A 14,083-nucleotide genomic window follows, 5' to 3' on the forward strand; every position below is an offset into this window, starting at 1 on the left:
TTAGCTTCTATTTTAATGCTATATTTTTTGTTAGTTTCTTGTCTATGGGGGTTTTCAGGCTAATTTAGAATTTAGCTTCTATTTTAGCAACATGCTAACGTTTTTGACTAATTAGGTTTACTGAGGAATTTCATGCTAATTTGGAGTTTAGCTAATATTTTAGCAAAGTGCTGATGTTTTCAGCTAATCTGTTATATTCTGAAGTTTTTTTTAGATAATTTAGAATTTAGCTTCTATTTTAGCAACATGCTAACATTTTTGACTAATTTGGTTCACTGGTGATTTTTTGGCTATTTTGGAGTTCAGCTAGTAATTAAGCAACAAGCTAGCTTTTTTGGCTAATTTGACCTTCTATGAGTTTGTTATGCTAATTTGGAGTTTAGCTTTTAATTTAGCAACATGCTAACATTTTTGCTGATTGAATTTACTGAGGAATTTTATGCTAATTTGGAGTTCAGCCGGTAATTGAGCAAGTAGCTAGCATTTTTGGCTAATTTGGCTTCTACTAAAGGTAAAAGGTGAAAACGTAAAAAAAAAAGTCACATTTTGACAGATGCTTGTTTCTTTTTATATTTTTGCTTTTCTTCGTGCCAAAAATACTTAGCATAATTTAAACTTATTAAAAAACATAAAGAAGGTCATGAATCCACATTTCCTAAAGGCTAAAGTAAGTTTATGCAGGTCCTTCTAGGTTTTGATCAGTAGAAAACAAACCCAAATCTTTTACTGTTAAAAGTTGCCAACCTCTGGTATAGTGGAAAACTGCTAAGACGTGGTGAAAAGCCCAAATGTGGTTCACATAAATAGGTGCACTATAAATAGACTCTTCCTTTTTAGGTTAAACAATTAGATCATCCCATGTGTCAGGCCTGTGTTACAAAGACTAAAAAGCATAGTAAAACTCTACTGCACAACATTTTGGATCATTTTAGTTCTTTTAATGCATTTATTTATTTTTCCTTCTGCTTTGTGGTCTTATTCGAAAGAAATTTAAAGGGTTTGGTTGTTGCTGGCCACTTCCTAGTCATGTCTTCTGGCATCAAACCCAGCTGTGGATAAAGATCTCCAGACTAGAACTTCTGTGCTGTGGTAGTGCTACAAAGGCACATTTCTCCGAACACTCTGCTCCACTCTTATCTCAGTCAATTTTTAACTTTTATAGCTTTGAACTTGAGAAAAGCCTGCGTTTCTGACCTGGCCGCCCAGGCGTTGGTGTTGATGTTGAAAGAGGCGATGGTTCCTCCAAAAAGAGGGGTGGTTTCAAATAGCCACACCTTCATGTTAGCACAGGCGTCCCATTGGTGCTTCCCGTCCACCATTCCGTTGTAGCCCAGGCCGGTTAATATACACACACCCTCCTGTAACATACAGTAGTAGATATATTTGTACACCCAGAATCAACGAAAATGCAAATCTATTCCTTTTGGAGAAACTTGAAATTAGGCCCTGCTTGACATTTTATTTTTAGAGTCAATTTTCATTTCTTGGAAATCCAACTGTAATTTCTTGGTAATAATACAATGATCTGACCTTACAACTTTCACTCTCATATTTCACTGAAATATTTTCCTAGATTCTTTGTATTTTCATGTCATAAATGTCAAATTGCAGAAATATTGATAATAAAAACTGTGGGCTTAGCATGGATTTGGAATGACAACTGAGCAAAACATGGATGACAATGAAGTCACTTACCGCTATAACCCAACAGCTGACATATTTATACAACATGACTTTTCCCCAGAGGAGAATAAAAACGCAGCGATACCAGAAAGGCTGAGCCTGCAAAGAGGAAACATTTTTTTTCTGTGAGATATCTTGAGATAAAAATGCTTGTTGTGTCAGTGTTCACTCTCACCTCAAACTCATCTGTTAGGTAATAGCTGTCTTGGTAATAGGGACCAAATATTGCATATATCACCAGGAAGAAAAAGCCCAGTGCAAACCTCTTCATTGCAGGGAAAACACTAGAGCAGAAACGCAGAGAGAAGAATAAAAGAACTGTTCTTTTACCTGTGGGGGAGTCACAGCAGGAATTTGCATTGTGGAATACATTTTTAAGTAAATTATGGCTCAGCTCGTGTGTGGTTGTATGGGTACCTGTTGGGAGGCTGTCCGGGGCAGTCGGAGAGCTCCCCTGCCACCAGCTTCTGGTAGCTGCGCAGTGTAAACTGGGGGCCCACTAGGAAGCCCCCATAAAAGTAGGAAAAGCCGGCTACCTCCAGCAGCGAGGGCACCGACGACAGGGCGCCGATTCTCTGCTCTGCACTGAGTTTGGACTGCAAATGAAAGAACATGAATACCTGATAATTAACGGAGATTTAGCTGAAAGCTGAAAGCTGTTAATGACCTCTGGCATCAGTCTCTGCCATGATATCAGTCACAAGTGTTATGTAACACAGCGCTTCAGACAATAAAGGTGTTTCCAGCCTGCATAATAATCAGCGTCAGGATGCAGAACTTTCAGTTATGATGATTCTTTATGTCATACCTGGTCTGGAGCGGGACACGTTTCTATGGAAACATGTCTCAGCTTTGAGAAGCTGAAAGTTCAGAGCTGAACTTGAAGTTACCTCGCTAAGCCACTAATTCTGCTTGGGAGTACAGGTTCCTACTTATCTTCACACAAAGCCCTTTTGTTAAGATGCTTTGGGTCACCTGTCCAAGTGGTTTACTGTGAAGAAATGTCCTCACCTCTCCAGTACATCGGATATTTGGAGTAGAATTTCTTTTTGCACCGATTATTTATTTATTTTTTTACATAAACGTGTTTGAATATATAAAATAATTCATTATTAAATCACTTGCCGGTTCCTTTCCTCCATCATAGTAATCAAACGCCAAACCTGCAATCAGAAAAAGAGTCTGATGTCAGAGTTTCATCATTTCGCTCAGTTAATGAAAAAAGAAAAGAGAAAAAAAGTACACAGCAATGCAGGAGGAGCGGCATTAGACCTACCGACGAGTTTAAGTGTGAGGACACAATGAGGCATCGTCCACTTAATGTCGTACTGCTCTGTTGCTGTGTAATAATACCCGGCCAGCAGGTAAAACTGCAGGGAAGAAACAGAAGAATGCAGGAAGTGAGAGCGAGCAGATGTTACAACAATGCAGTAATAAATACATAAATATAAATAATAAAAATTAAATTAAAAATAAGAAAAACACTGGTGATATCAAAGCACCACTTCAAAAAGAAAAAAAGGTTCTGAAAAACTAAAAGTGAAAAAAGTAGATAATAAAATGGCAAATATAAACTTACAATTCAATTAAACTTCTGCTGTTTTTATGACACAATAAAATATTTGAGAACTTATTTAAATTATAATGTTTTTATTACATTTTTTAATAAAGCTATTAAAGAAAGCTTTATTTAGAGTCCCACTCCAATGAAAATTGTGTTTTTAACATGTTTTTGTTGCATTTTTCTCATGATGGAGGACGAATATTAAGAATATCAAGCCTAAAATTGCAATTCAGAGTATTGTTTATACTCAAATCATCGTGATTCAGGAGCAGATGACAAAATGTCATTGAAAACAGCTTGTTGATGTGACATAAAAACCATAAGAACAGGCCACGCCGCTCCATTCCGATGCATCCACTTGCAGACAAATAGATCCACGTCTTTGTTTCCTTTGGCATCTGGTTCAAAACTATACAGTTTTGATATTGAAATATTGCTTCATGTCATACTATGACTATTTAAGCAAATATCTTGTGTTCTCTGGATTAAAAAGTGTCAACTTAATTTAAAAAAAGGGTCATACTAATACACTTTAGAGTAGAACATCCTACTGATAGAGAAAAAGACAAATCTCACCATTTGGAAGGTAAAACTGCTTAGAACGGTCGTTACCGTCCTCCCCATTAGTCTCAACATCAGGAACTGAACTAAGACACATACTGCAGAGTGATAAAGCTGAGCTCCTGAAAAAGAAACGAGCAGAGAGACGGGGGGTGAGGAGGGCAGTGACCGCCGTCATGTGTCTCCAATCCAGAAAAAGCGAGCGTTTATCTCACGAGACAAAGACAGACCAACACATCAACATAAATACAGCCTGAAATGAGCATTCAAGGAGAAAGTTAAAGCAACAGACCTGCTGTAAAATCCAAGCGCAGCCGCGAAAGAAAAAGCACAAGAGAAAGAAAATCAATGTTGTTAGTTTGGATTGACTCTAACCATCCCCTCCACCCAACTGAGCATCCTCCCTTTCATTGTGTTGAGGCCTGTTTGTTGCCATTTAGATCCACTGCTCTGCCGCTAATCCAATGCGATACGCCGGCCCGGGTGTGCGTGTGTGAACACTGAGCCACTAATCTTGTTTTGTAGAAGAGGAAGATGCAATCTTGAAAATTAATGTTCTGTTTTAAAGGCTTCCTGGAGCTTTAGTCTTTATATTTTCTAAGATATGTTTCAAAAACAATTTTTTTGTAATAAAATATATATTTTATCTAACCTATAAGAACCCATGCTGACACTAGGATAATAGAAAAACATCAGAAATGTGATCATATACTTTTTATTTTAAGGAATAATAGATCTGGTTTCTTATGGGTTGAGACAATAAAAAAATAACGTTTTTATCAATTCATATTGTCTTTTTTCATGCTTTAACATTTTTTTTCAGACAGTAATAACAGTAAAAATAGATTTAATGAAGTGTTTTGTTCAGCTAGTGATAAAAAAAATCAAAATGACATTTAAAGAACTAAGTTAGTTAAGTAAATGGCATTTAATACAATTAAAATAAGAAAATATGTCTAAAATTTGATGTTTTAAATGCAAAACATTAAACAAATGTGGGTTAAATTTAAAAAATATATTAAGACGTTACTCTCTGCTAATCTAACTTGCTTTGCAAATAGTTCAGAAGTGACTCATCAGAGGAAATTCACAAGACACATTTATAATCTTAAAGTCTTAGAAACAGAAGACATGTTCCTGCAATGACGGTACAGTTTATCCAGGGACTTATATTTATCAGAGTTTAGGTTCACCTATATTTACGTCGAGTTTGAGTTCAGGTTAGAGAAGAAGTGAGCAAACTTCAACATATTTAAGGTATGTAATCTGGCCCACCAAATTTAAGAATTTATCTTAATGCTCTTTTAATTTTTAAATTCCCTGTATTTCTGGTGTCCTTTTTTTGTTTTTGCTGCTGAAAATTATTCTGCATTCATGCAGTGTAGGAAGATATATTGTTTTCTGATGTTCTGAGATGGATAATGCAATTTCCAATCATTCCAAAACCTCACGAACGCAGCATTTCTCACATTTTGGTTTTTTTTTTCAGCATTTTCAACCCATTGGCGCAAATGGCACCAAAATGAAAACACTTTTCACATAAATACTTTATAAACTTCAATAAAAGGGTACTGTTTAAAAAATAAATATATTAATAAACAGCTGTTTATTAATATAACTATAAGTGTATGCTATTATTATGAGTAATAATATTTATTAAAGTCATTTTTGTCCAGATTCCATGTTATTTCTACGTTATTCCATATTTTTTTATATTCCTTCTGTCATAATTTGCCATAATTTATGGCCCACAAATCAAAATGTTTATCCACCTCTGGGTTAGAGGATATAAATCTGTTTAGAGTTTTATTTTTTACCAAATCTGTCTTATTTTGACACCTAATTGCCATGAACTCAAAAAGAGCAAAGATAACCAACTTCAGAATAATTTAAATGACCTAAATATAATTTAAAACTTTAAAAAAGTAATTTTTTAAAAAATGTGTTATTCTTGCTTCTATTAATGTTTAGTGGTGACCTTTGAGACATATTTTTAAATGTTTAAATGTTCTGCTTCTTTTGTAATTTTACCAAAAATAGAGTTAACAAAAAGGGATTTGTAACTATTAGAAAATGTGTGTTGCTGTCTACAATAGTGTATTTTACCAATTCAGAAAAACAAGTAGGAAAAAAAAAAGTTTACCCAAATGAACTGTGTGTAAAAAAAAAACCTTTAGATAATTTCTGCATTTTTTCTATTGTTGCAAAGCGAAAGCAAAGCAGAAAACGGAATGTCAGCAAGTTACTACAGAGAAATGCAATTAAAAGATCATAAATCAAGTGAAAAAGTGAAAGTCGTAGCTTTAGACTGACAGTGTGCAATAAAATCAATAAAAGCACATTATGTAGATTATTTGCAAGAAAACTCATAAGTAGAACTTTCTCTTCCTCCCAATACAACATTTAGAACACAATATAGAAAGAAATAAGCTGATGCACGGTTTCTGTTCATTTAATCTCACCAAAGTTAAAAGCTGCTAGAGCCAAACCGGAGAACAAGTGGAACAGGTGAAGGACTGTGGCTGGCTGGTGGAACAAGAACTGCCGGTACACCGCTGCACAAGGATAGCCTGCAGGACACAGAGGAAATTATCTTCATCAGCGTGACGGTGAGACACGGTTTCATATCAACCGAGAGAACCACACTTCACATCTCCTGTCTCTAAATTCAACCGCATCTCCTTAAAAAATACTTCTTTAAATCACCTTTTGGAAAACTTTAAAAATTAAATAGAATTAATGTTTTTAACCAATCTTTATTTATAAGATCACTTTTTATCAAAATGCAAAATTTATTTTAAGGATTTTGTTGTGATGTAAAGATTAGCAACAAGTAAACAAAGTGTTGACTTTATTCAGTTTAGAAGACACTATTATTGTGACATCTCACTTTCAAAATAAAAGGAATAGATATTTGAAAAAATAAATTCTGAATCTAACTGGTATAAAATTCTACATTTGAGTGACACATAATAACGTGAATAGTAAGTAAGTAAGTATCGTGATGACGATACATGAACAAATAACAAAACAAACTAATACATCATTTCCATTTCACTGCAACAGTTTTATTTACATAGAAGTCAACGGATATTATAATGTAAGTTATCTCAATAGGAGACAGGTTAGAAGTTGTCGAGGAAACACCAAAAAAAACAACGATCTACCGTCTGGTAGTACTGACCAAAACTAATACGGACAAAAATCATAAACAATGTAGGAAGTGTGCGCTCGGGCTTTTAAAAAAGTTTTTTTCTAAGTAAGTGTGTAAATGTATCACAGTTAACCCCGTCTTTTGAAATACATGCAACGCAAACGAGAAATTTATTGACATTGTGATATCAGCTGATATTGCAATTTTTATAAATGTGCTATTTATTGTGCTGGCTTAACTGGAAGCATTAAAATAAATAATTATGAAAACCAAATAAAGTCTAATTAAATATGGTTTATTTTTTCTCTTTTGTCATTCAACTTCTTTCCCCTAAAACATATGTCAAACTCAAGCACTGGGGATCGGATCCGGCCCACCGGGTCATTACATCATTTTTATTTTATTGTTATTAATGGTCCAATGTTATCTTGCGCTCATTTCTTTCTTGTATAATTTTGACAAAATATATTTTCATGGAGATTAAAATATTGAAAGTTATTTAAGGTTTAAGTTGATTAATTCTGAAATAATATTCCTGCCTTTTTATTATTCATAATTATGTGAAAAAGTTACAGTTTAAAATTTTTAAAAATTGGCATTCTGTTAGCTTTTTGGACTATTTACTAATATTTTTAGGCTATTTTGGAGTTTAGCTAATATTTCAAATTCATGTTAGTTGTTCTGGCTGATTTTTGCTTTTTTCCCCTCAAGCTTTTTAGGCTATTTTCAAGTTTTATCATTTTTCAGCTTCAAGTTTGTTTGCTTTTTAGGCTAATTTGGCATTTAGCTAAAATTTTAGTTGGCTATCAGCGTTTTCAGCTATTAACTTCAGTGTTTTTATCTATCAATGTCAGTATCTTCAGCTATCAGCACTAGCATCTTTAGCAGCCAAATTCAGCTTACAGCATTTACACTAGCATTATATCTAGTTCATAATTATGTTAAAAAGTTACTTTTTATTTATTTAACTTTAGAGAGCGTTCTATAAATGTTTATCCTCTTCAGCCCACAACCTAGTTTGGCCCCTTGTGCGATTGAGTTTGACACCTCTGTCCTAAAACCTTATTTTTATAATGTAGGTCAAATAAACACTGTTGCACAGCAGACTGGCAACCATTTATGTACGTTATTTTTTGTTAAGATTTTGGCACAGATTCTTTTTTTTTTTCTTTAAATGCCGTTAGCTAATTATTGAACACATTGCAGCTAAATTAAAAATGAAACCGTAACCAGTTTAGGGAAACTTGATTTGTCAGTTGCTTTACACTTTAGATCCTCTAAAGTCAGGAAGGAAACCCTGCGTACAGCAGCGGTCTGGTCCATGTCCCAACACGTATTAAGCAACACCATGCAAGGTGGATGCAAGCAAAGTCTGATCAGAGACGGCCACGTCCAGGTCAGAGTGTGTCGAGAAACTGACGTGTGTTTGAGCAAGGTTCAAGGAGGAGGGAGGACCGACTGTTTGACCCTCCTGTCAGTCCATGTCAAAGCTTTATTAAGGCCAAATCACTGTCTAGATCAGATGGGAGGTCAAAGGTCATTGAGGATAGTGGTGCATTCACTGACAGCAAAGAATCCCACACCTGTCACTCATTTTCACAGATTTTCAATAGATCCTTAAGCCTACAGTGAACCAGCTGGACAGGTAGTAAAAAACAACTTCTCACGCGATGTATGATAGTGACCTACGCCCTAGTTTAACCCCTATCATGTCAGAGTGGGAAACAGGGGAGCTCCTGTCAAAACGAGTTTTCCCACAAACCCCCGCGATAAACTGTGACCCCGAGCAAAGCTTCAGCTGACAATGAAACCACAATGCAGAGGGGTTGACATCAGCCGCGATGGTGAGGTTTTTCTCAGAAAACCCACTAGCGTGTCAGTGCAATCATTCAAACTCAACAGAGTCATTCACTTTGACATGAACAGACTGAAAGTTAACTGTCCACTCTGCACTTGGAGTAACTGAGTAGTGAGTTGGCTCAAAGTGACAGTTACCCGGGGTCGGATCCGTTCCCTGCACGGCTGGGATTCCTCGCGTCATCCGTGCTAACACACAACAGAACCGTGCGGGAGGTGGGAAACTCACCGATCAAAATGGACAAAATGAGCCGCACCGCGGGTTCTGGAGAACCTAAGGACTCCGACAGTTTCTGCAGTAAGGGAGCCGCCATCTTTTTTGTGGGCGGAAACGCGTTTTGCGCCTCGGATCAGCAAACTCCAGCAGACATCCAGACACACACGGCGCTCCGCTTTATAAGGCGGCTCAACTTCCTTCTAGAGTTCGATCCCCCGCCTTCAAAACCCTCCTCTCGACGCCTGGCTCGTCCCCAGGTGGATTTCTTGTTTATTAGTTAGCTAACTCTCTGGAAGTTTGGCTAAAAAGTATATAGAGAGTCGTGAGCTACCCGCTTTTCCACAGTAAATAAAAGTATGTCAAGAGAGACGCCAAAAAAAAGTGACTTGGGAAAATATAGTGGTGTAAGCCTGCCCTCTGGTGGCTTTAAGGTGCAAACACAGTTATTCGTTGTTGAATTGTTGGGAAAATAAATTACATTTATTAGTTGCTGTTTTTTTTAATCGTAAGGAAAACAATGATAGTATGGCGTCAAATAAATATAAAGGGTTTTAAAGTCGGATGAACAGCTAATAAAGCCGAAGGCAATGTTGAAAATTACGAGAATCAGGTGTAGAAATTGACTCTAAATTTAGTATTTCAACATGATCCTATGTTAAATTGGGGGTCTATTTTTCAAGACGGCTGGATACTTTATTTTACGTGGAGCATATCACGTGATCAAAATCACAGCACAGTGTTTCACAATTTGACGGCGAAATCTAGTTTTTTCTTCAGATTTTCTAAATTTCTTTTGAACAAATAGTGAGGGCTTCTCTTTATGAGAAACCTACTAGACAAATATCTTCAGAGCAAAGTTTCCTGAAGTCACGCTATCCGTGGTCAAGGGTAGGTATTCAGACACATGCTAATACTGTTATGGTTTCATTTTCTTAAACATTGGTCAAATAACACCCCAAATAACGTGAACAAATAATATCAAAATACCTTAAAGATGATTTGTAACTAAAGTAAAGCGTAATATTAGGATTAAAAAAATATGTCAAAACCTACAAGGTTGCACCGTGGTGCATGCTGGGTGCATGGGCGGCACTTTCTCTAAATTTTATCCAATCGTAACCCGCGTTTCTCCTGCCCGTTTACTTGAGCCAGTCAAACTGAGTTTCGTCACGAGCATTTTTACGCCAAAACAGAATCATTTTTATAAGTAATATTTTTATTCTTATTTGACAGTGCACTCTAATTTTGCTCGTTGTTTTTATTTAGCATTGTTCACGTGTTTGGTGGTGTTTCTATACTTATTTTGCCTATTTTTCTATGCGTTTACGTATCCATTATAAAATGTGTGTCTATAGCTTATTTTAAAAAATAAATATTAAACAAATAAATAACATATCCACATTTTTCTATATTTAATATTAGGTACTTGAATAGATTCTTTTCAAAATGTTTTAAAATTTGTTATTTTATTTTGAAATGCTGTGGTAATTTACAAGTTGTTTAAGCATCAAAATCATTGTTATGGCGTGCTTGTGCGTCGATAGGAAGAATAATCGATGTGGTTTTGATGTATTCTGTAATATTGATCTTGGAGAGGTCGGTTTATAAATTTTGTAACAAGTTATAGGGTGACATTATATTTTTAAGCAGGACTTGAATGCATCATGACATTTTGCTCTTGCTCTTTCCCTTCATCAGCTGTGGAGACGCGTTTACGGACCGACCGTTACAAGCCAATGGCGTGAGGGCAGAGGAGGAGTTACATTTCCGCGTTCATAAATACCTCGCGACATTCATTCGCGTTCGCTGTCTTCTTTCAAAGGAGAAAGACCCCGTTGGTGTCCCGACACCGGTTCAGTTTCCATTAAATCTACCCCCTCAAAAAAACGCAAACATGAGCAGGAAATTCTTCGTTGGCGGAAACTGGAAAATGAACGGTGACAAGAAAAGTCTCGGGGAGCTGATCCAAACCATGAACGCGGGGAAAGTGGACCCCAATGTCGGTATGTCGATTTTTAAAGGCTTTAGGTAATCCATGCTTAAACTTCCAGCATCTCTCAGAATAGAAATCTTAATTTTATTTAGACGAACTCTGCTTTGTTGGTTTTATTTTTTCGAGATAAACAGAAATGCTCAGTGCAACAAATCTGGAATTTTCCATGTCAAAATCGTGCACATCCATCCCTCCATTCAGACACACGGAAACGTGCAGGGGGCCAGATGAAGGACGCTCTCACGGCCCTCTTGACAATGTCGGCGGTGGGTGTGCGTTTGCAGCTGCACGTACTCCCCACCGATTTGACACGATGCTTTCACGTCGCCCCAGTTGCCAATTTCGTAAGCATCGTTTATAAAATACATGTGCAGAAATATAAAACAAGTATTTTGATCAGTTAAAAAAAACTAACTCCTTTAGCAAGATCACATTTTTAGCTAGTGGCCTTGAGTTATATAGTTTCCGACGGGATTTGAACGCAACAGCAGACCTGCTTCTTGTGGCTGTCTAGGCCTTTCTGATGCATCTGCTGCTTTCTAAGGCCACTTCCCTTTTTAATGATCCTTTAAGCAATCACTTTTATTAAGTAACACATTTTTTTTTCTCAGATGCAGCTCTGTTTTTTGTTTTTCGTTTCTTTTTAGAGGCAAACCCAATCTATTCAGACTTATCCTTGGACCTTGGCCACAGAGAGGAGCCGCCCCCTGACAGTGCCATGCTGAAATCACAGCAGGGCATTTCTTCACCGCCCTATTTTGAACTCAAACCGCTGTCGACCGTTTCTTCCAGAAACTCCCTCTTGCGTGTTTGACCTTTTGAACCCCCTTACATGTGTGTGACCCCTCCAGAACGCAGCCATGTGACCGACCGACCTTCTGGAGGCTGAACTCAGACCTTTAATACGGTTGTCTCTGGTCCAGGAGAAATGACCTTTACCAAACTAAAAACGAGCAGCGTCTAATATAGACCCCCACAACCCCCAGAGATTGAGTTACATCCTGAATGTCTGTCTTGACTTGACTGTACTCTGCTTAATCTGTGGGAATTGTTGGTTATGACAACAAAATTTGAATTTTTATCTATAATTGAGGAACTTTCTTCTAAGTAGGAAAAGAATAACATTTTCATTTATTTTAATTGATTGTATTTAATCTTAACTTGACGTATAAACAATAATGTCTAAAATGTGTTAATTGTATCTATTTCAACATGAAATTTCTTCAAAAAGTGATTTCTGTTTGTTAGTCAAACTCTATCCTTTTGTAATGTGATCATTGCAAACTTGTGTCTGTTTTGAGGTTTTGTTTTGGCTACAAAGCCCTAACCTGAGGACTGTTTTCTGTGACAGAGGTGGTGTGTGGTGCTCCGTCCATCTACCTGGACTTTGCCAGGTCCAAGCTTGACCCCAAGTTTGGCGTGGCAGCTCAGAACTGCTACAAAGTTCCCAAGGGGGCCTTCACTGGAGAGATCAGGTACGTTTTTGTCAGATGCATGTTCTTTTCAATTTGTATTGCTTGTACAAATGATAACCAAACTGGATTCCTCCAGCCCTGCGATGATTAAGGACTGCGGCGTGAACTGGGTGATCCTCGGCCACTCCGAGAGGCGGCATGTCTTCGGAGAGAGCGACGAGGTAACAGTTGAACAAATAAGATTGTTTATCCATCATGTTTCCTAAGCTGACTGGAAACTGAAGTGTGGATTTTCTCCCAAATCCTCAGCTGATTGGTCAGAAGACCGCTCACGCTCTGGAGAGCGGTCTCGGCGTGATCGCCTGCATCGGCGAGAAGCTGGACGAGAGGGAGGGAGGCATCACGGAGAAGGTTGTGTTCAGCCAGACCAAATTTATCGCAGGTACGTGGGCCCTTTCATGTACACAGGAGTCTGAATTGTGCAACACTTGAGTCGGGGTGGAGGGGTTATGCAAACCGTGATGGAAATGTTAGAAAGTTGCAAAATGCTTAGTTAACTCTTATCACATGTTTGACAGACAATGTAAAGGACTGGAGCAAAGTTGTGCTTGCTTATGAGCCTGTGTGGGCCATTGGCACCGGCAAAACTGCCTCACCACAGCAGGTACTAATTCAAACTGGGCAAGTTTGACTTGTTGAGATGACTGCGAGTGTGTCCTTCATCGTGATTCCCATCGCTTCAGGCTCAGGAAGTTCACGAGAAGCTGAGGGAGTGGCTGAAGAGCAACGTGTCCGAGGCTGTGGCCAACTCTGTGAGGATCATCTATGGAGGTCAGTTGGTTGTTGAGTTAAAGCACAAATAATGGTGATGATGTTCTCTAACATCGATGCTGCTTTTCAGGTTCTGTGACCGGCGGAACCTGCAAAGAACTCGCCTCCCAGAAAGATGTCGATGGCTTCCTCGTGGGCGGAGCTTCCCTTAAACCAGAATTTATTGACATCATCAACGCCAAGGCATAAAAGGCTTCGATGTTTGACCAGATCAGAGGCCAGCTCCACTCTGATGATCCGCCTCCATCACCCCTCTCTCCTGGCACTTAGTGCTCCGCCCTCGTTCTTTTCAAAGTATTTGTGTAACACCGTCATTCCCTTCATTTTCTCCCCCATTTTTTTTTCTTTTCAAGAAGAAAAGGGATGGTTTGGCGCTTGCACTGCACTGTACTACACCGATGAGTCTACTGAGAACCGCCTGTGTGCGTACTAACCTTCAAAGTGCTCAAATTTGTGGACGGACAGTCCAAGCCTTTACTTGAAAAGTTTACGAACTTTTTTTTTTTCATAACTGTCACAACTGTAGTCGAATTTGTCTTTTTACTGGTGTCTTTGTGTAATTGTTCTAATTGGTGGCTTTTACTTCTCCTTAGGTTTGCATGATTCCCAGTTTTTTTTGTTGAATCTTTTGCAGAGAAGAAGGTGTCCATTAAATGTTAACTGTACTGTGTCACGGCTGATGGGTGTAAGGGAAGAACGGCTGTAAGGAAACAGAATAAACAGTTTAGTATCTATTTCAACGTGTGCTGTATTCCTGTCCAATTGTCTCCAGAGGACTTCTTAAAATATCCGTCTTCATGTTTCATAC

General features: G+C 37.8%; 2 protein-coding genes and 1 non-coding gene across 4 annotated transcripts in view; 1 reads left to right on the top strand and 2 right to left on the bottom strand.

Annotated features, from left to right (window-relative positions):
- Positions 1–9,417, bottom strand: part of lpcat3 (lysophosphatidylcholine acyltransferase 3) — a 14,260-nt gene extending 4,843 nt beyond the window's left edge. Inside the window, exons 1-9 of one of the 2 annotated variants that reach the window (XM_024267833.2) lie at positions 9,049–9,417; positions 6,271–6,378; positions 3,824–3,933; positions 2,960–3,053; positions 2,809–2,846; positions 2,101–2,279; positions 1,859–1,967; positions 1,696–1,782; positions 1,195–1,358 (exon numbers count right to left, since the gene is read on the bottom strand). In XM_024267833.2, the coding sequence (XP_024123601.1) occupies positions 1,195–1,358; positions 1,696–1,782; positions 1,859–1,967; positions 2,101–2,279; positions 2,809–2,846; positions 2,960–3,053; positions 3,824–3,933; positions 6,271–6,378; positions 9,049–9,133 (974 nt within the window). In that variant the 5' untranslated portion in view covers positions 9,134–9,417. The remainder of the gene's footprint in view (positions 1–1,194; positions 1,359–1,695; positions 1,783–1,858; positions 1,968–2,100; positions 2,280–2,808; positions 2,847–2,959; positions 3,054–3,823; positions 3,934–6,270; positions 6,379–9,048) is intronic. The other variant, XM_024267834.2, reaches the window with a different exon arrangement.
- A 425-nt stretch (positions 9,418–9,842) lies between these two features.
- Positions 9,843–9,897, bottom strand: LOC112144127. The gene has a single exon (XR_002918848.1). It is a non-coding gene; the product is annotated as a U7 small nuclear RNA (small nuclear RNA).
- An 855-nt stretch (positions 9,898–10,752) lies between these two features.
- Positions 10,753–14,009, top strand: tpi1b (triosephosphate isomerase 1b). The gene is made up of 7 exons (XM_024267858.2): positions 10,753–11,039; positions 12,381–12,504; positions 12,581–12,665; positions 12,754–12,886; positions 13,023–13,108; positions 13,188–13,275; positions 13,346–14,009. Exons 1-7 carry the CDS (start codon positions 10,931–10,933, stop codon positions 13,462–13,464), a joined length of 744 nt encoding a protein of 247 aa, XP_024123626.1. The 5' UTR covers positions 10,753–10,930; the 3' UTR covers positions 13,465–14,009.
- The last annotated feature ends 74 nt before the right edge of the window (positions 14,010–14,083 follow it).

This window comes from Oryzias melastigma, linkage group LG16, assembly GCF_002922805.2.
Source record: "Oryzias melastigma strain HK-1 linkage group LG16, ASM292280v2, whole genome shotgun sequence".
NCBI classification, from domain to species: Eukaryota; Metazoa; Chordata; class Actinopteri; order Beloniformes; family Adrianichthyidae; genus Oryzias; species Oryzias melastigma.

Coding starts and splice junctions, on each gene's coding strand:
- tpi1b (XM_024267858.2), top strand. CDS start 10,931: ATGAGCAGGAAATTCTTCGTTGGCGGAAACTGGAAAATGAACGGTGAC. Junction 11,040..12,380: donor GAAAGTGGACCCCAATGTCG/GTATGTCGATTT, acceptor TTTCTGTGACAG/AGGTGGTGTGTGGTGCTCCG. Junction 12,505..12,580: donor GCCTTCACTGGAGAGATCAG/GTACGTTTTTGT, acceptor GGATTCCTCCAG/CCCTGCGATGATTAAGGACT.